This window comes from Acomys russatus, chromosome 32, assembly GCF_903995435.1.
Source record: "Acomys russatus chromosome 32, mAcoRus1.1, whole genome shotgun sequence".
Classification (NCBI taxonomy): domain Eukaryota; kingdom Metazoa; phylum Chordata; class Mammalia; order Rodentia; family Muridae; genus Acomys; species Acomys russatus.
Genome location: NC_067168.1, coordinates 23,355,515 through 23,376,709, shown reverse-complemented (window position 1 = coordinate 23,376,709; position 21,195 = coordinate 23,355,515). Strand labels below are relative to the sequence as shown.

Genomic DNA, 21,195 nt, shown 5'->3' with positions numbered 1-21,195 from the left:
GAGGAAAAGCTACAGTGGTGTGGTGCCATGCATCGTAGGCGGCACCACTGGAAACACCTCAGAGTCATGGCACTTTTGAACTAGTTCTTGTTGTTTGTGCTTTCAGAAACCATTTACTATTGACCAGCTTCTCGTGACCCCCTGCGGAGTCACATTAACAGTTTAATAAGATGTGCGTATCTAACATGCTTAAATCTTCTGGGTTTTTTGTTTCTCTCTCTCTCTTTTTTTTTTTCCATAGTCACGTTTCAAAAAGTCAGTCATGTCTGAATTTCTCAAAATGTTTCAAGAAGAAAGATATTTTACAGATGTGAAAAAGGTATGGATGTTTTATTTTTGGGAACAGGGAACTTGTCATCTAGTCTAAAGGAATTAACACCTCATTCTTCCTAAGAGTCAGTCTCCAGTTTAAAAAAAAAAAGTTTAAGTTGTCAAGAAGTCTTTTTCTTCCAATTGTCCTGTCAAATAAAGCTGTGAGGTAAGCAAGTCTTGACAGTTACTACTGTTACCGTTGTTGCCTTAGTAACAAAAATACAGACCTCTATGGTTAGGTTTCCCTGCTGCAAACACTACTGACGCATAGGGCTGGGTAGTTCTTGATTTGAAGAGCTGGGCTTTGCACTGTAGGGTGTTTAGCGACATCCCTGGATTAAATGCAATAGCACATCCCAGCTTTTGAAGACCAGAAGAGCTTTTAGCTATTGCTAGATGTCCCTTGGGGGGCAGAGTGATCTTTTAGTCCAAGGCTAGACCCTAATAGGCCTTGTTGTGCAGTAGACTGCGTGCCCAGTTGCCATATAAAACAAAGTGGGTTAGCAGAATGCCTCAGTAGGTGATGGCACCTGTTATGGAGTCTGATGACCTGAGTCTGGTCTTGGAGATGATTGGGAGGAGGGAACAAACTCCCACAAGTTGTCCCCTAGCCTCCATATGCATACTGTGACACTCGGCACCCACACAAAATAATATTGAGTACTTATGGTAGTAATTGGAGGAAAATAACTAAAAATAAAAATTTACAAATGCCTACAGCATATAGCATGAAAACATAATACCTACAACATGTAAAAAGGACTGTGTAGAAGCTTAGAATATTTTTAAGTTTTTAATTGGTCCTTGAATATATAAAATACAGTATTATAAACATGAAAAACTTGGAAAGATTATTTTAGAATATATCTAAACTAAACTTGAATAAAGTACTGTGTCTTTATTATCACGACCCTAACTCAGTGAACAAGTTCTCAAGGCCAGTCTTTAAAGCCCATTCAGTTTCTGTACATAATTTAGCAGCTGAGGGCCAAGCACTGAAGTATGTATTTGGACTTTTAACATAACTTTCCCAGGGCTTCCTAAGTGAAAATGCTGGCATCACATAGATTTTTGTTTTATCGTTTTGCTTTTTGATACAGAGTCTCAGTATGTGGCCTTGGCTGTCCCAGAACTTAGTATGTAGACCAGGCTGTCCTCAAACTCACAGATAGCCACCTGCTTTTACCTCTTAAGTGCTAGGATTAAAAGTATGCACCACTATGCCGAGCCTAGTTTTCTTTTTTATCTAGAATAATGCATATTCAACTAAAACTTTTTAAAGCAATTAGAGAAGGCTCTTGAGAAATTTGGGGACAGTAGAGTTAGACTTCAGTTAATAAGATTATGATGTACTAGCCTTTGTTTTGAAGTTATTTTTCCATGTCTAATAACCTAAGCCATGGTAATACCTGCACCCACTCCCCCGTATAATCTGAATGTATATAGTTGATGGTACCAGTGGGGAGAAGATGTTAGAGTGCAGGGACTTTAGTATGTTCCTAGTCTGCCTCTGAGTCACCTACCCTTATTCAGATAGATTCTCACCATAGTACATGTGCTGCCTCGTTTATATCTGTAGCCCTAAGGTAGCGTAAGACAGTTTGCCGTAAAACCTTAATTTTCTCTGTGTCTGTGTGTGTCCGTGTGTCTTTTTCTGTCTATAGATTGGACCCGGGACCTTACATATCCTAGACAGCTCTGCTTAAGATTGAGCTCTGTCCCCAGCCCCTATAATTAAGACTAGATACAATCAGTGCTAGAAATGACAGGCGCCCATGGGGCTCAGCTCCTTATTCATCCTGGCATTTGTACTAGTGACGTTAAATGACTTGTAATTACATCAGCGCCGTTCCCCAAGCAATGTAGGAAAGGTAACCAGGAGAGCTCTGTATGCACGGTGATTATATGATGTGGTGACAGGACTACAGCACTGTGAAGAATTAAAGATAGTTATGGGCCTGTGTAGGCTGCACCGGAGCCAACTGCTTACCTACAGTTACCTCACTGTCATCTTCACGATTTTCTAACGTTTTCACATTCACACGTTTGTTTTTACCTTATACCTCTTCATAAAAATGCTAAGGAGTGAGATATTCAAATAACTGTTAAACTCCACTGGTGGATGACCTGTGTCTTAGAACTAGAGACAAGACAGGACACTTTGTTAACGTCCTTGGATTCTTGAACCTGCATCACCCACAGGACAAAAGGAATTCTGTTCTTGTTTGTTCACTTACCCAGATTTCCTTCCAGCAAACTAGAAGGAACGCATTGGGAAGCCTCCTGAGTGTGTACTCAGGTAGGTGAATCACAGCATTCTTAGGCCCAAGTAGCTGTGCCTTCAGTTCTATAGAGGAAGCACTAGACCCTCGGTGTTCTTGGAAAACTACATGCTTGTTTAATGTACATCCTAAAATCTTTAACAAAATAAGTTAGAAACATAAAAGGGAAGAAAGCAGTGAAATCCAGACATCTTAGTTCATATTTCTCCAGTAACCAAATGGATAGTTGACTTAGGAGGCAAAATAGGATTCCTCTCTAAGAACAAGAGTTGCTTCTTGAACTGCTAAATTTCCCTTTTCCATGAAGAGTCATCCACATGCTGGGAAGCCCTTGACTAGACCAGGTGACATATTCATAAAGCTAAATGCTTTTCACTGGTAACTTCCTGTTTCTAGCAATGGGTATCAGAAATTTTCTTAAGCCACATTCTCATATTCTGCATATGTAAAACTCTTTGGAACCAGGAATCTTCAGAATTCAAGTTTTTAGAATTTAAAGAGGTAGTGGGAACAAACTATATTAAATAGCCCCTTTGGTAACATCTAATGGTCCCACATATTGGTGTTTATTTGTCACAATGCAAAATACACTGTAAAATAAATCCAGATCATGATAGTGTGAGCTAGTTGAAGGTTACTTACATGATAAAATGAGTTTGCTGCAAATCAAAGACAACATTTTTAAATATTCAAAATACATTCTTTGTATTTGAAGCCTTATGAACACCAAAAAATGGATAAGGAGTAGATGTGGTGGTGTATGCCAGTGTGGAGGCTAAGACAGGAAGATTGCAGTAAGTTTAAGTCCAGCCTTAGAAATGTGAGACATTGTCTCAAGAAAAATTCCAGTTAAGGATTATAGATTGAGTTGTTTCTTTTTTGTTATTTGTTTTGTTTTTTGCGACAGTGTTTCTCTGTGTAACCTTGCCTGATATGGACTTGCTTTGTAGACCAGGCTGGCCTCGAATTTACAGAGATCTTCCTGCCTCTGCCTCCCCCAGTGCTGGGATTACAGGATTGGGTTATTTCTATAGGGAAATCCATTCAGAATTTGAATAAGTTAAGAATAGTTTTTTTTAGAATTCCTTTCATTTGTGAATTGGGAACTTTCTATAACCAAACATATTTTGTTTTATAGATTACTGTAGAATGAGCCTCTTTGATCCAAGATGCTCTAAAATCTGAAATATTGCAATATTTAAACCTTCTTGAATGGGTATGATGTCATAATGGAAAATTACACGCTCAACTTCATGTGATAGGATACAAAGTGCAGGTCTAGCAGAATACTGTATAAAATTGCCCGTAGGCTATGTATGTGAATTTTGCTTAGACATGAGTCCAGTTCCCAAGACTTCTTACTGTATATGCAAATATTTCAGAGTCCTAAATCTAAAGCACTTGAGTCCTGAGCATTTTGTATAAAAGAGATTCTCAACCTGTAATTTCTATAGTTCTTAGTAATGGAGAATTTCCTAATAAAATCAATGACGTATAATTAAAACATCTATTATGATATACCTTATTTATTCACATACTGTATGCTTCCCCATCTCTCCATTTAGTTCTTGGATGAAATTTCATCTACGGAAACTAAAGAGTCCAGTGGTACGAGTGAACCTGTGCACCTGAAGGAAGGGTAATTAATTCAATGAGACATAGAAGTCACATTTCACTGTAGATAGTAAGTACAAAGAACATGGGTCTGGGAGTGAAGAAAGCAGAGTTTTCATTCTGTCCAGAGCTGCCTGCGCTGCCTCAGTCAGGTAAATCAGCCGCACTGCCCTGTCGGTTTGTGTCCTAGGGCAGCACTTACTGATGCGCAGTCCCGGGCTGTTGTGCCGTCAAGAGATAGTGCCGTTCAGCCTAAAGAGGAGAGCTCAGGACTAGGGCATCGTAGGGTGGAAATAAGCTTGTGTGGCCCTTTTCCGTTCTGTATAACACACTTTTAAAACAGCATTGCTTAGGGGCTGGAGAGATGGCTCAGTGGTTAAGAGAGCTGACTCAATTCCCATCACCCATACAGTGGCTCCCAACTGTCTGAAACTCCAGTTCCAGGGGATCTGATGGCCTCTTCTGATTTCCATAGACACTGCACACATGTGCATAGACATCATGCACCCTAAACACCATACCTAAAAGTAAAATTAAAACAGTCTACAGTAACTAAAGACTAGTCCCTCAGTGTGGCCAACGTAAAATCAGTGGAGTCATCAGTGGAAATCGCTGCCTACACTAATAATTGTACATGACTACCAATGTCATCCAACAGTAAGGGTCAACCCTTTGTTTAATCTCGGGTTAAATTTTTAATTTGTCTGTTATGTTGGCAGTGAAATGTATAAAAGAGCTCAAGGAAGAACCCGTATTGGAAAAAAGAATTTCAAGAAACGGTGGTTCTGCTTGACAAGCAGAGACCTCACGTACCACAAACAGCAAGGTAGAGTTGTGTTTATGCTTTGTTATGGCTTGACTCTGCTGGTTCTTGGTGCTGCAGTGGATCATTGCACAATGAATGGTTCAATTTCTCACAGGGACATAAAAGCCTAAACTGGAATGTTCATTTTATCATGTTATGAAAGTATATAATAAAACTATAATGTGAAAGCCTGGGATAAATCAACTTGAGAGCAGAATAGCTGGACATGGTAAGTAAGGCAGTATAACAGTAAAAGCAGAAAGGCATAGGCTAGCAGTAGCTAACAACCACAAGCACTCAGCGTAACGTGGTACTCAGTAGGCTTTTGAAGTCTCATCAAATCTGATCAGTAAATACTTACTAAGAGCCTCTCCTATAAATTCCAAAATGATGACATAAACACCTGACATAGGGGACTTTAAGAGAATATAAAGTGCTTCACTGGAAATTGCTGAGCAGTAGAATGAGGAGAGGGATATTTTAAGAAGATGGGGTCTTGACCCAGAACTCTGAGCTTAAGCAGATAGCCTCCCAAATAACAGGAACTATTGGCATGTACTACTGTATCAGCTAAGAGAAGGTGTGTGTGTGTGTGTGTGTGTGTGTACATGTACATGTACATATATGCACTGTGTGTGTGTACATATGTGCAGTTTAACCAGAATGAATATATATGTGTATATATCTACATATATATGCATACACATGTATATATCCAAGAATATTAGTAAGAGATATTTTTCAATGTGTTGTATTTTAGGTATCCAGATAGTTGGTTATAGTATAAAAATATATAACTAAAGATTAATAATAGGCTTGCCTTTACAAGTGTTTTTAAAGCTGACTTTGAATGTTCTAGAATTCTGGCTTATATGGAGTTTTATATAAATATTCTCACCTGTGGACACCATTGTTGTTTATAGTGTTTATTTTAATAGTACAATTAAGCCAAGCATGGTGGTGCATACCTTTAATCCTAGCACTCAGGGTTGGGGAGCTGTGGGATAAAGGCAGACAGATTCTATGAGTGAGCTCTAAGACAGCCAGGGAGAGATTGTCTCAAAAAAAAAAAATTCCAATAATAACAACAATAGTGCAATTAAATAAAATGTAAGCTAAATTAGTCGTCATCTGTGAATAAACAACTTATTTTTTCCTCAGTTAAAGCACTGTCTAACCCAAATCAGTATTCCAAAGTCAGCTGGTTCTAAAGCCCTTTAAGTCACATGGTAGCTACAGTGCCTTTCTTCTGAGAGTCCTACATATGTTACATAGACACGGAGTTTGTATAGGAATTTTATGGATCCCATAGGCCCAAAGCACCTGCAGTTGTCGAGTTTAGCCTGTGTCCTATCCGGTGATGTGAAAAGGATAGACTTTCGTAGAATTAGAGTATTGGAACCATAAGATATATTGGAGTTTGTGTTGTTTTTTGTGTTGGAGGAAATAAATACATAATGAGTTTGTGAGGTTATTTGTCAAAGCCTACAATTCTGAGCATGCATGCCTATTGTTTTAATTATTTAGATGGATTTTTCCAAAATGTGTTACATGTTTTCCTACCTTCTAAAACAGAATTCACTGAACATACGCTAACATTTTCTGATTGACTTGGGGTAGTCACTGATGATGTTAGTTATGTACAGTGCCCTAGTTAGTGTGTTTTCAGAGTGCCAAAGGGTCAGTGCAGCTGCTCCCCAGCTAAACATCTTAGACTGCTGTGCTTCTTGTGTTTATGTGTTTGCTTTGCTCAGTTTATCCTCACCTCTTTTAGTCAGGCTGTCACCTTAAATTTCCTGTTCTGTCAGTGAAGTGTCTTACTCCCATCTCTGTCTTCAGCCTTCATCTCTCACTGCTAATGTACTATGAATTAAGGTGCAGGTACTATATTTGCTAAAACTACATATATGACCAAAAGCTCTGAATGAAGATGTAGGACTTTGCCTCATAAATAAAGTATGCAGACTTCATATGTGCTAGCTGCTCAGCAGTTTTGCTTACTTCTGTCATCTAGCTATTTTCTTGGTAGCCTAAACTGGTGGCTATTTTCTGTTGCTACAGCTGCTATATTAAATTTTACTATACAATAAATTTTGATGTCTGAAATTTTTTCTGTAGCATAGTTTTGAATCATTGTCTTTTATTTTCTATTCCTGATAGATAAGTGTATTCTGAATCAATAATAAGGGTATCTTCCCAATTTGCTGTATAAACAATTAATAGAATTTTCTCCACTTTAAATATTTTTTTTCCTCAGATAAGTTGGGATGCTCACTTAGGAAGTTGCTGAGAAGCAATAGTAAGCAACTGATAGTGAATACAGACATTGTGTGTTCTTGAGACCTATTATATATAGGCACATACAGGCAATTTATATATCTTCCATAAACATACACTTTCAGTGCATTTAGGTCGTTGACTTGACATTTCGCTCATGTTTTCCAGCATGAAGCTCTCCAGGGTTTTGTTTGTTGTTTTTCTTTGATTGCTAAAGAATCAAAATCATTGACTCAATTATGCAAATATTTTCAGCTAAACATATTTTACTGGGTGCCTACTATGTGCCAGAGATGCAGGACAGAGCAGTAGTGAAGAAGACATATTAAACCCAGGCTCTTACTCAATTTACAGGTTAGTGCTGATACATATAAGCCAAAAATATTTTTAATTACAATAATCCAAGGCACAGAAAGTACTGGCTTGGACCAGTAGGTAGCAATAGGGGTAGTAAAAATATACCACATTCTGGATCTATTTTAAAGGTAGTGCTCAGAGGATCTGTTCAGGAATTAGATATGAGGAGCGGGGGAGGGGGGAGACAAGGAAAGAAACATTTCAAGAATTTATGCAAAAGCAACTGAAGGGATGAAATTGCCTTTTCATGAATAGAAACTTGACTGAAGCCGTGGGTATAGCTTAGTTGATAGATCGCTCACCTAACATGCATAAAGCCATGGCATTATCTCCAGCAGACATAAACTGGGTGTGGCGGCCACATCTATAATCCCAGCACTTGGGAGATAGATCTAGGAACATCACAAATTCAACGTAATCCTTGGCTAAATAGTGAATTCAAAGCCAACCTGGGCTGTATTAGAGCTTATCTTTTAAATACATACACACTGAGTTCGGATAATAATAATTTAGTACTAATCTAACACCCTCATGAATAATAATTAGAAACATTGCCCAAAATATATAGACAACTCTGGAGAGAAAGTGCAAGAAAGAAAATGCAATGGGAGTGTGCATGTTAGAAATAGACTACATGAGAAAATAACTGGATGGGTTTGACAGCTGGAGGTACGAGAAGAAAAGTTCACTAAACTTAAAAACAGATCAATAGCAATTAACCAGTTTGGGAAACAAAAAAGATGTGGGCATTTATGAGATGAAGGGAATCAACAGTAAGTTGTGAAACCATATCAGGCATGATGGGTATCTCATATAGAGAAACAGAGTGGGGATTTGAAGGAATAGTGGCCTAAATAAATTCATAAATTCATTGAGAGAAATCATCTTAAAGAACCAGGAAATTCAGCCGGGTGGTGGTGGCGGCGCATGTCTTTAATCCCAGCACTAGGGAGGCAGAGGCAGGCGGACATTGTTTTTAAAATTACATGTATTATCTGTAGGCCTGGCTAGAAATCAATTAAGACACAGACACTTGTTATATTTTTAAAAAGCCTTAGTTAACCTAGGGCAGGGCAGATATCAATCCTTTAAACTGCCTCCCATAGTGGGGCAGGCATGGAGTCCCTGCCTTGATCTCATGTCATCTGTTTCTAATAACTTTTATCAAGCTACCTCCCCATCCATAATCTCAAATACTCAAGCCACTGGACATGTGCTTTTCCTCCAGCTAACCCATGGCGGCCTTCCTCTCTTTACTTTAGGTCTTTTCCCTTTTCCTTTCTCATGGCGGTCCTTCTTTTTCCCAGAATCTCTCTCTCTCTTTGCCCCACCTATTGCCTCTGCCCTGCCAGGTGGGATGGCTTTTTTTTAAACGAAAGGTAAGTCACAGCCAGAAAACAGTAATTAACATCAAAATACATCCCTCAACCAGCAGATTGCTGTGTCTTCTAGGCCAGCCTGGTCGACAAAGCGAGTCCAGGACAGCCGAGGTGCCAAGAAAAGAACAAGGTGTATGGTAAACAAAGATAAAACTTTGTAAACAGAGAAACAAGGATGGATTGCTGTACATAAAGAAGAACAGCAGTACATTTCACTATTTACTTTTCCTAGAACATAAGCAGGTTCAAAGCCAACCTGGTCTACAAAGAGTTCCAGGACAGCCAGAGCTACACAGAGAAACTGTCTCGAAAAGCAAAACAAACAAACAACAAAACCAAGCAGAAACAAAGACAATGGAATGCCATTTTTGAAGTACTGAAAATTTTTTTCAACTTAGAAATATTCTAGTAAAACTTTCTTTACCAAATATGAAAATATTCTTCAATCAATAAAAGATGGGGTTGATTGTGAACAGCCGCACTGCACAAAATTCTAAAGGAGACCTTTTCAAGGTGACAAGAAATAACACTAAGTAGAAACATAGATATGTAAAAATTAAGAGCACAGGACGTGGTTGACACATGTATAAATGTAGAATTATTTGTTTCACAAGGTAACTGCTTAATATAAGATTTATAGCATTGAGCTGTGACTTTATAGCATATCTAAATGTTTGGCAGGAGTGTCATAACAGAAGGGATGAAGGAAAATATTCTGTATCTTAGGCTAGAACACAAGAATAATTTTAAATAGATTGTGATGAGTTAATGCCAGCTGCCCAGTGGTGGTGCACGCCTTTAATCCCAGCGCTCGGGAGACAGAGGCAAGCAGATCTCTGTGAGTTTGAAGTCATCCTGGTCTACAAAGTGAGTCCAAGACAGCTAAAGCTACACAGAAAAACCCTGTTGAAAAAAAAAAAAAAAAAGACTATATGATCCCAAGTGTGGTGGTGCACATCCTTAACCCAGCACTGGGGAGGCAGGAGCAAGCAGATTTTTGTGTGTTCCAGCCCAGCCTGGTCTACATAGCCTGTTCCAGGACAGCCAGAGCTACACAGTGAGACCTTGTCTCTAAACAGGACTATATATTATAACAAAGCTTAGAGGGAAATGGATGGAACAGCCTGTACCCTTTCTCCCATTCAGAAAGTAGCTAAAGATGTCATGGGGAGAACAGCAAAGCATCAGAAGTCAGAACAGATAGCAAAATGGTGGCTTAAACCCAACAATATCAATAATTAGACTAAGTGTAAGGAAACTATTTTAATGGAAACTGCCAGACTAGATGTTCTAACAAACAAAGTCTTATGAGATACTTTCTATAACTTTTGTGTCTTAACTATAAAAGCACAGATAGATTGAAAATAATTGGGTGGAGAAAAAGATAGTATGAGATGAGCAGTAATCACAGTAAACCTCAGAACAGCTGTTACCAAGTAAATAATCCAGAACGATAAAGAGCCTTCACAGGCAAAAGCAATGTTCTGAGTGTTTGTATATGTTTGTTTGTTAATGTGTGTCTGTGTCAGGGGAAAAACAGTTAAGATAGACAAGTCCGTAATTACAGTTGAATATTTAAGTATTTTAAGTAGTTATCAAAATAGGCAAGAAAAAAATCAACAAAAATATAGAAATTTGAAGTATCACACTCAGTTACCTTGCTGTGATTCACATGTATGGAATATTATACAAAACAAAGAGAATACACAATCCTTTCAATCATATTGGAATATTTACCAAACTAAACCAAACACTAAGTTACAGTACATATCAAAAGTTAATATGGTACAAAATGTTCTCTTATAACATAATTAAAATGATATACAGCTAGGTATGTCCACCCCCTGCACATTTGAAAGTTAATGTGCTTCTAAATAACCTACAGGTCAAAGAAATTCAGAACTACTTTTAAGCTATAAATGATAATAAAACTCATAATAAAAACATATAATGACAAACTCAACAAAGTTTGTAGAATATGCTTAAAGCAGTACTTAATGAAAATTAATTGCTTTAAGTATTTCTATTAACTAGGAAAGGCTCTTCTGTTATTTATTTATTTTTAATTTAGCATGTTACGTGTGTGGCTGAGTGTTTTGCGTGTGTGTGTGTGTGTGTGTGTGTGTGTGTGTGTGTGTGTGTGTGTAAATAAAATCTGGTACCTGGTGTCCAAGGAGGCCAGAAGAGGGCACTGGATCCTCAGGAACTAGAGTTGTGTGTGTTTGTGAGCTCCCACTTGGGTGCCAGAGGGAATCAAATTCCAGTTCTCTTAACCATCGACATACCTCTCCAGCCCCAATAGGAAAGTTTTTACAACCAAAGGTGTCATCCATGAAAGAAAAATATTAACAAATTGGACTTCATCATTATTCAAAACAGGCGCTTCCCCAAGGCAAGGTAGCTAACTAGACCAACTGGAACTGCTGAGCTCCAGACTCAGTGAGGAAACCTGCTCAGTGAATAAACTGAAGAGCTGTTGAGGAAGATGTGCTGTGTCAACTTCAGGCATCCACACGTATGAGCCTATACATTTGCCTGCACACACACACACACACACACACACACACACACATGCAGACATACATATGAGGGAAAAAAAGATCATTAAGAAAATAAAAGATTTATCCATGTTCCCTTGGACCCTCCTCATTATTTAGCTGCTTTGGGTCTGTGGATTGTTGTATGCTTATCCTGTACTACATGACTAATATCCACTTATAAGTGAAGATAGATCATGTGTGTCTTTCTGGGTCTGGGTTGCCTCACTCAGAATGGTCTTTTCTAGTTCCATCCATTTGCCTGCAAATTTCATGACATCCTTGTTTTTAATAGCTGAGTAGTATTTCATTGTGTAAATCTTCCAAATTTCTTCATCTATTCTTCAGTTGGGGGGCATCTAGGTTGTTTCCAGTAAAAATGGCCATCTTACCAAAAGCAATATACAGATTCAATGTAATTCCCATCAAAATACCTACACACTTCCTTACAGAACTTGAAAGAACAATTCTCAACTTCATATGGGAAAACAAAAAACCCAGAATAGCTAAAACAATCCTACATAATAAAAGAACTTTGGGAAGTATCTCCATCCCTGATCTAAAGCTATGCTACAGAGCAACAATAATAAAAACTGCATAGTATTAGCATAGAAACAGACTGGTGGATAACTGGTATTGAATCGAAGACCCAGAAATGAACCCATAAGCCTATGGACACTTGATTTTTTACAAAGAAACCAGAACCATAAAACGGGGGTGAGGTAGCATCTTCAACAAATGGTGTGCTGGTCTAACTGGATGTCTACATGTAGAAAAAATGCAAGTAGATCCAAATCTATCACACTGCACAAAACTCAAATCCAAATGGATCAAAGAACTCAACATAAAACCAGATACACTAAGTCTATTAAAAGAAAAAGTGGAGAAAAGCCTTGAACTCATTGGCACAGAAGACAACTTCCTGAACAGAACACCAACAGCTCAGGCTCTAAGATCAACAATTCATAAATGGGACCTCATGGAACTGAAAAGCAAAGGCAAAGGACACCTTAGTAGAACAAAATGACAGCCTACAAATTGGGAAAAGGTCTTCACCAACCCTACATCTGACAAAATATAAAGAACTTAAGAAATTAAACACCAACAAACCAAATAATCCAATTTTAAAATGAGATATAGAGCTGGGATGGTGGCACACACCTTTAATCCCAGCACTTGGGAGGCAGAGGAAGGGGATGTCTGTGAGTCGAAGCCAGCCTGGTCTACGAAGTGAGTCCAGGACAGCCAAGGCTGCACAGAGAAACCCTGTCTCAAAAGGAGGGGGAAAAAAAAAGCACAGAGCTAAACAGAATTCTCAACAGGAATCTCTAATGGCTGCGAAGCACTTCAAGAAATGTTCAATGTCCTTAGTCATCAGGGAAGTGCAAATCAAACAACTCTGACATTCCATCTTATACCCGTCATAATGGCTAAGATAAAAAACTCAAGTAACAGGGCATGCTGAATAGGGTGCAGAGTGAGGGGAACACTCCTCCATTGCTGGTGGGGGTGCACACTTGTGGTAGTCAATCCTGAGATTTCTCAGGAAATTGGAAATAGATCTGCCTCAAGACCCAGCTATACCACTCCTGGGTATATACCCGAAAGATACTCTACCTTACCACAAGGACACTTACTCAGCTATGTTCATTGCAGCCTTATTTGTAATATTTCTTCTTCTTAAGGGCATTTAGTCACTTCTCAAACCTAGAAGTCCTATGAGCCTAAGCTGGTACATTGTGTTTATATGTCTTTCTGTGTTGTTATTGAAAACTTCTTGGGAAAATCTTCTGCTTCTAACTCACGTAATTCACTCTCGTTATCATGGTTAAATGAAATTCGCCCTCGTAGTGTAAGAACTGTTCTTGGGAGTATCTAACATTTACAGTATTAGATTGAACCGAAGACCCAGAAATAAAACCAAAAGCCTATGGACACTTGATTTTTGACAAAGAAGCCAAAACCATACAGTGGGCGGGGGTGAGGTAGCATCTTCAACATATGGTGTGCTGGTCTAACTGGATGTCTACATGTAGAAAAATAAGTAAATACAGCAACATTAGGGTATGGGCATGTTGAATAACAAATATAAAGAAAGAATAGTTTTAAATTCTCTAGCTAGACCCTCTGATGTCCTGTGAAGGTTGATACCCAACTCATTACACTCTGACTCCCTCAGATGTTACCCTGTATGTGTGTCTCTCCTTTAGAAAGCTGGTTTTTCTTTCCTTCCTTTTCTTTCTTCCTTTCTTTTTCTTTTTCTTTTCTTTTTTTTTTTTTTTAAGACAGAATTTCTCTGTGTAGCCTTGACTATCCTGGACTTGCTTTATAGACTGGGCTGGCCTTGAACTCGCAGCAATCCACCTGCCTCTGCCTCCCAAGTGCCAGGATTAAAGGTGTGCGCCACCACCACCACCCAGCAAATGCTGGATTTTCTTACCTGTTGGGTAACTGCCTTGGCAATTTTGCTCATCTGTGTTTTACAACCCATTTACCCACCTTAGCTTTCAGTAACATGCCTACAATGATCATGGGAGGGACAGGGACGTTGCACTGCTCTGCAGCCCTGCTTATAGCCTGGCTGCATTAGCCTGTGGATGTTTGGCCCAGCTATTCCACATGGTGGAGATCTGTTAATCATCCTGATATGTCTGAGTCTCTCCAATTCCAGCCCTCTGTGTCCGCTGATGCTAGCTTGCAGCTCTCCCTAACCACTCTCCTACCTGTGGCTTTCATCAGTACTCCCTTCCTGCCTTAACCTTACATCTTCATAAATTTTGTCTTGTCTGTTTCCAGAATACTGCTGATAATCTTTTCTTTTGTTCCCATGTAAGACTGTGATACCTCCACAGTCTTTCTAACTGCCCAATATCAAGTAACTTTGCAATTATGTTCTGTTACATCACTTCAATTTATTTTCATTGTAGTTTTCATATCTAGTTAATATTTATCTACCAGTCTTTTCAGAACTCAATACAAATTCCACTAGGGACTTGATTTTTGTTTAATGTTCTGTCTTAAATTATTAGAACAGTACCTAACATATAGCAGACAGTCAGTATATATCTTTCAAAAAATTATATGTCACATCTGCCAGGCAGTGGTGGCGCACGCCTTTAATCCCAGCACTCGGGAGGCAGAGGCAGGCGGATCCCTGTGGCCGGGCTCCTGTAACAACACCAAGTGTGGACTGGCTGCTTTAAAGAACAGAAGTGGGAGCTGAGGACAGCCAGGGATACACAGACAGACCCTGTCTCAAAAAGCCAAAACTAATTAAGAAGAAATTAAAAATAAAAAAAAGAAACCCACTGGGGAAGTTGAAACTTGGCAGCTTGAGTTCCTGACTGAACTTTCTCTCCAAGGCTGAGCTTCCATGGCAGAGCTTTGCTTCCCTTTCCCATGGCAGGAATTTTATATTACAAGGTAAACAATAGCCGTGGCTCTTGGAGATGGTGTGTTTCTAGCTGTCCTCAAAGTCACATGTTTTACCTTTTGGGCTGTTTCACTCTTCTCTCCCCTCCTTGTCACGGAGTTAGGACTTCGGCCATCCCCAGGCAGGGGTCCTGTCTGCTATAGTACATGTGTGTGCACCTACACACACACTAAATACTAAACTAATAGACACAAACACTAAAATAAAATGTAATTTTAAAAATTTTAAACAAGGCTGGGCATGGCCTTTGATTCTAACACTCGGGAGGTAGAGGCAGGTGAATCTGAGTGTGGGGCCAACCTGACCTACATAGTGAGTTCAAGGGTAGTCATAAGAGACTTTGCTACAAATAAATAAATAAATAAATAAATAAATAAATAAAGCAAGCAAAACTTAAAAATTTAGGACTGGATAGTTGTGTCAATAGGTAAAAGCACTTATTTTTTGCAGAAGACCTGAGTTCAATTTCCAGCACCCACATAGTGGCTTGCACTCATCTGTAACTCCAGTTCCAGGGAATCCAAATCCTCTTCTGACCTTTGAGGACACTAGGTACACGTGCGGTGCGGCATGCATATATACATGCTGGGAAAGCACGCACACAGACAAGGTAACACAAGCAGGCATGTTTTAAGAGTCGAGATGTAGGTCAGTGCTAGGGCACTTGCCTAGCACGCATCGTGTCTTGGGTTTGGTTCCCCACATACCTGCACACACAAACGTTTGTGTGTTTGGGTTTGTTTATTTTTTCAAGACAGGGTTTCTCTGTGTAGCCTTGGTAGACCAGGCTGGCCTCGAACTCACAGCAATCTACCTGCCTCTACCTCCCCGAGTGCTGGTATTACAAGCATGTGCCACCACACCCAGCTAAGGACTAATTCTTTAGCTAAATGTTAAGTTGACAAAGCAAAAACAAAAAACAAAAACAAAAAAGAATCTACTTTAATAGTTGCATTCACTGCTTAGGTCGTAACCCCTGGGCCTGGGCCTCTCAATGGCTCTTCATCACTAGGTGCGTTAATTCTTTCAGCTTTATATAATTAGTATTACAAATTTCTAATAGCATAGAAATTTTCTGTATGAAGATCAAACTTATTCACACACTTTTCCTTGAAAATGTTTTCATCTACATGGAAAAAGAAGAGGATATTGCTTTAGAGAAAGCAATCAAAATTCTTGTCCCATATTATATACAAACCACTCAGAGGCTTACTATAGATACATATGCTTCTGTCAGCAAGCGAATTAACCTTACAGAATTAGCATCTTACCTTTGTAACTATTAAAGAAATTCTCTTAGTTTTTACAGTAATTCTTTTAATTTTGTCATCTTTAATTATTTAGGCAAAGATGCTATTTACACTATTCCAGTGAAAAACATTCTTGCGGTGGAAAAACTGGAAGAAAGCTCTTTCAGCAAGAAGAACGTAAGTCATATGAATGTGGAAAGCATTTTAAGTCAGCATGTGTGAGTTCTTTCAGTATTTGCCATTCAGGTCTCAGTAAGGTCCCAATTTCTGTCAACTCTTGCCACTCAGATGGTGCAGGACCCTTCAGTCACCAGGATGGCATCCTAGGTCCTCACTCTCTCCTCCCTGCTTTGCCTTTCCTCATACTTCTTCCTACATCTAACATTACCTCTCTGTTCTTACTCAGACAGTGGCCCATTCCTTTGGACATGTATGACATCCTCAACTTCTATGGTTCTAGTGCTTAGAACCATTAACTAAGCTTAGTGTAACAATTCAGTAAGGCACATTAGCGGTCATTTCTTAGCCAAACAAACTAGGTCTCCTTCTAAATGCTTTCTCTTTTTGTGTACTGTGTGTTGCTTTTAAGGCTTTTCTAACTTTTATCTTAATTGCCAATAAAGATGTTCCAGGTGATACACACAGAGAAAACACTCTACGTCCAAGCAAATAACTGTGTGGAAGCTAACGAGTGGATAGATGTGCTGTGCAGGGTGAGCAGGTGCAACCACAACAGGCTCAGTTCCTTTCACCCTTCAGCGTATCTCAATGGGAACTGGCTCTGCTGCCAGGAGACAAGCAAAAACACACCAGGCTGCAAGCCGTGCACTGCGTAAGTTCCATTCTGAGGAAAGAAGTAGTGATTCAAAATGTCTGTCCATACAGTGGGCATGGAGATGAAACACGCCAAGTAAAAGTAGCTAGACATAAAGGCACATATTGTTTGAAAGCATTTGTATAAAAGGTGTCTAGAAGGGCTTGGGTTGTTGTCTAGTGGTAGAGTGTTTGCCTGACATATACACAAGTACTTTGGTTGGGTCCTAGTACCACAAAAAAATAAAGAATATACAGTAAGTAAATTCATAGACAAAAAATGTAAATTAGTGGTGGCCAGAGTCTAGATGGATGGGAGAAAGGAGACTGATAACGAGCGAGTAAGAAAATATTCTGAAATTAGCTGGGCATAGTGGTGCACACCTTTAGTCCCAGCACTCAGGGAGACAGAGGCAGGCAGATCTCTGTGAGTTCTAGGCCAGCCTGGTCTACAAAGCAGGTCCAGGACAGCCAAGGCTACAAGGAGAAGCCGTCTCGAAAAGAAAGAAACAATAAGATAAGAAAAAAGGAAAAAAATCTGAAATTAATAGTGGTTGTTCACGTGGAGGGAAGGGATTAGATAGTAACACAGGTCCGAAGGGCCAAGTTAAAGCTTGATGGTAGAGCATTTGCCAAGTATAAGCAGAGTCCACTCTGTGATCCACACTATTAAAAGAGGAATCAGCATCTCAAACCTGTGCAAGACAAAAAGATAGAGATGGCTCAGCAGTTAAGAGCTCTTACTGCTCTTGCCCAAGACCCAAGTTTGGTTGCTAGCACTCACATTAGGCAGCTCTCAACTACCTCTGTCTCCAGCTCCAGGGTATCAGGTGCCTCTGGCCTCCTCAGGCATCCACACTTACATGCCCATCCCCACACATAGAAATAATAAAGTTAAAATCTTTCTTAAATTGGATCAAAGAAGTCCACTAAACATTCTGTTTTTTAACCATATGGATTAGCATTGTTGCCCTATAGATTTTCTTATTAATGTTTTGTGAAAAACCGTAGATTATATGAATGTTTTTATTGGGAATAAAAAGCGTAATAAATGCTTCCTGCTCTTGTAGAAGACCCAAGTTTAGTTCTAGAACCGATGTAACTAGCTCCAGAGCATCTGGTGCCCTCTTCTAGCCTCTGCACACACACACACACACACACACACAAAATAAAAAATGGTTTTAAAATTAATTTAATTCAAAATCCTCTTCAAGACTTGAGTCCTTGCCAGGTGTGGTGGTGCACATCTGTAATTCCATCACTTGGGGAGGCAATGGCAGGCAGGTCTCTGTGAGTTCAAGGCCAGCCTGGTCTACAAAGTAAGTCCAGGACAGCCAAAGCTACCCAAAGAAAACAAGAAAAAAGAGAAAACAAACAAACTTGAGTCCTTAACAATCAAACCTTATGATCCTGTTGAACTATCTTGGAAACTGATTTCTAAGGTCCCTTTTGCAAAATTCTAATTTTAGTCTCAGTTCCTTCAAAATCTTTCTCATGTTAACAAAGAAAATTTTTTCCAATCTCTTTAATTTTCTTTTTATCATAGAGGTATCCCAGCAGACATCCAGATAGATATTGATGAAGACAGAGAAACAGAAAGAATTTATTCCCTTTTTACCCTCAGTTTACTTAAGCTGCAGAAAATGGAAGGTAAACACACATTCTACTTTTATAAAACCATGACCTTTCATTACTAATTTCTGGGTTATTTCATTGACTTTTTAAAAAGTTGAAAATATTTCTAGATTCGCTAAGTTTACAGGCCCTCAAAGAAGGCATTTATCTTACCTAGTCATGAAGTAAGCATGCTATTCTTAGTAAATGTGGTTCTGTTTTGTGAAATTGTTCTAATACAGCCACCTGTGCTCTAGTCAGAGAAAATCTATCCCTTAGAACTTGATGGGTTGTTGTTGGTTTTTTTTGTTTTGTTTTGTTTTGTTTTGTTTTGTTTTTTTAATTACACTGCAGATGGCATTTGTGGAGTTTAGTTTTCTGATGAGAGGTTTCGCTGCTCCTTACAGAGGCATGTGGGTCTATAGCGGTGTACCAAGGGCCGCAGAAGGAACCTATGGATTCTAGCTTTACCATTGAGGATTCCGTAACGACCTTTAAGACAATCCAGCAAATAAAGAGCACCATAGAGAAGCTAGATGAGCCTCACGAGAAATACAGAAAGAAAAGGTCGAGTAGTGCGAAGTACGGAAGCAAGTAAGTATCCTAAGTGACCGCTTGGCGCGTCTGCCGGGCGCCTGTGGGGCGTGCTTCCCTGTGCTCGCTGCTTGTCTTGTTCAGGTCAGCTGCCGTTGCGTTATGTTGGTGTGTACTTCATCACTGCTTCAAACGTCACAGTCAGTCAGGAGTCACTTCTTGAATAACAGGAGCGTTTTCATGTTTTTGTTGTCTCCTTTATATTTCCCACATTATATTGTGATGAATACCAGGAAACTAAGCTGTGGCAGTACGTAAAGCATTTGCTAGTTGACCTCAGCTGCTTCATCACAGATGAAGAGGATGGGTGGGTAAGGGCAGCAACAGCTGGCATGCACTGGGACTTGGTCCTCTCAGTGCTACACCAGCACTGGACACCTGGTCAGTTAGATGACCCCCAGCAGCCAGCCTCAAAGAAGAGCAAGCTTATACAGATAATGCAGCGACTAAGCACTGTCACTGGGAACGGTATACAACTAAGGTAGTCTAAATCTTGAGCCACAATAGTTGAGAACCCCACTCTCTTTTCTTAGTGTCCATAGGCAGAAAAGTAAAGTATTTCCTCCCTAGTAAGAGCAAAGAAACTTGTCTAGAGTAACCCCCAGCCTTCCCCGACACACAATACTCAAGCGTGATCAGGGTCCTCCTGGTGGTACAGTGGGTGGGAAATGTTTATTTCCTGGACCAGCAAATGACAATAGAGTTAGCCCACCGTGTGTGCTCCTCTGTTCTTGATCCTCACACCAGCCTAGCAGAGTTTCATTCCTACTTTATAGGGAGAAAAATTTTAAATGCAAGAAAGATGAATGCCTTGCCCAAGATCCTACACCATTAGTGGGAGCACTCTGAAGCCTTGTTGTATTATTTTAAATGGCTTTTGAAAATTATGTCAGTTAGTACTTTTATATTTCTGAATTTTAAAACTCAGTTTTACTGGTATAAATGCATTCTTCTTGGTATAAAACTTAGCACATTGTAAGGTTGTAAACATCCTAATTCTGTATTTTTTTTTATTAGTATAGTTTGAGTCTTTTTCAACAAGAGTTAATCTCACTTTCCTGGAGTCCTTCAACGTTCATAGCCAAGGTTTGACCATCCTTAACTAGCACCTCATCCATGCATACCATATCCAGCCCAGCTTTAGTTTTCTCTAATAAAAAACACCAGCTCAGTTTCTGGTAGTACTCTTGCCTACTGCCCCTTACAGTGTACTTCATACATCTGTTTTCTTTCTTTAATTGTGGGGGCCAGACATGAGCTAAGAAAATAGCTTGGTGTCAGTATGGTTGCCTAGCACTGGGGAGAGAGAGGACAAGAATGAACCAGCAAACCCTCCTATACTAAATAATTTGCTCATGTGTCTGTTTTGTTCAGTATTTTACCCTTGGCTTCTAGCATAGTGTCTGAAATGTGATAAGTGATCAGTAATACTTGTTGAATTAATAAAATAAGACTCAACATTTCCATGATCGGGGAAAATTAAAGTGCTTGATGGGTTCTATATATGTCACATTTTTAATTTTTGTATTTCTTTTAAAGAAAAAAATTTCTTTTACTGTTTTGTAGGGAAAATCCAATTGTTGGGAAAATATCATAGTTTGACCAACTGATGGAGAACTGGAAAATATATTTTTCGTGGAGTTTTTCAATTCACCCTGTTTTGTTCTTATAGCATGTACGAGTGGACATTGGCTCTGATGACACCTGCTTTCACATTGTATTTAATTGAAATTAATTGTTTGGGAATCCTGATATTGTTGAGTTTATTACTAGAGAATTTGAAACCCAAAATTTCTTTTATATCCAAATTCATGCATCCATGCATCCAAATCCATGTCTCAGCAACTTCCTTTTGATAGAAAGAATCTTTCCGACGAAGGTTCCTAAGAAGCTTTGTAATAAAGGGAGCACTTCATAGTAAGAAACCA

The 21,195-nt window shown here is 39.2% G+C and overlaps 1 protein-coding gene across 3 annotated transcripts in view; it reads left to right on the top strand.

Moving 5' to 3' along the window:
• The window catches only part of Rasa2 (RAS p21 protein activator 2), a 93,126-nt gene extending 72,139 nt beyond the window's left edge, over nt 1–20,987 (top strand). For 2 of the 3 annotated variants that reach the window (XM_051140654.1, XM_051140655.1), the window contains exons 17-24: nt 242–319; nt 4,160–4,233; nt 4,928–5,034; nt 16,341–16,423; nt 16,870–17,078; nt 18,606–18,709; nt 19,081–19,267; nt 20,834–20,987. In XM_051140654.1, coding sequence (XP_050996611.1) covers nt 242–319; nt 4,160–4,233; nt 4,928–5,034; nt 16,341–16,423; nt 16,870–17,078; nt 18,606–18,709; nt 19,081–19,267; nt 20,834–20,864 — 873 coding nt within the window. In that variant the 3' untranslated portion in view covers nt 20,865–20,987. Of the gene's footprint in view, nt 1–241; nt 320–4,159; nt 4,234–4,927; nt 5,035–16,340; nt 16,424–16,869; nt 17,079–18,605; nt 18,710–19,027; nt 19,268–20,833 lie in introns of those variants that run through there. The other variant, XM_051140656.1, reaches the window with a different exon arrangement.
• Nucleotides 20,988–21,195: the final 208 nt, after the last annotated feature.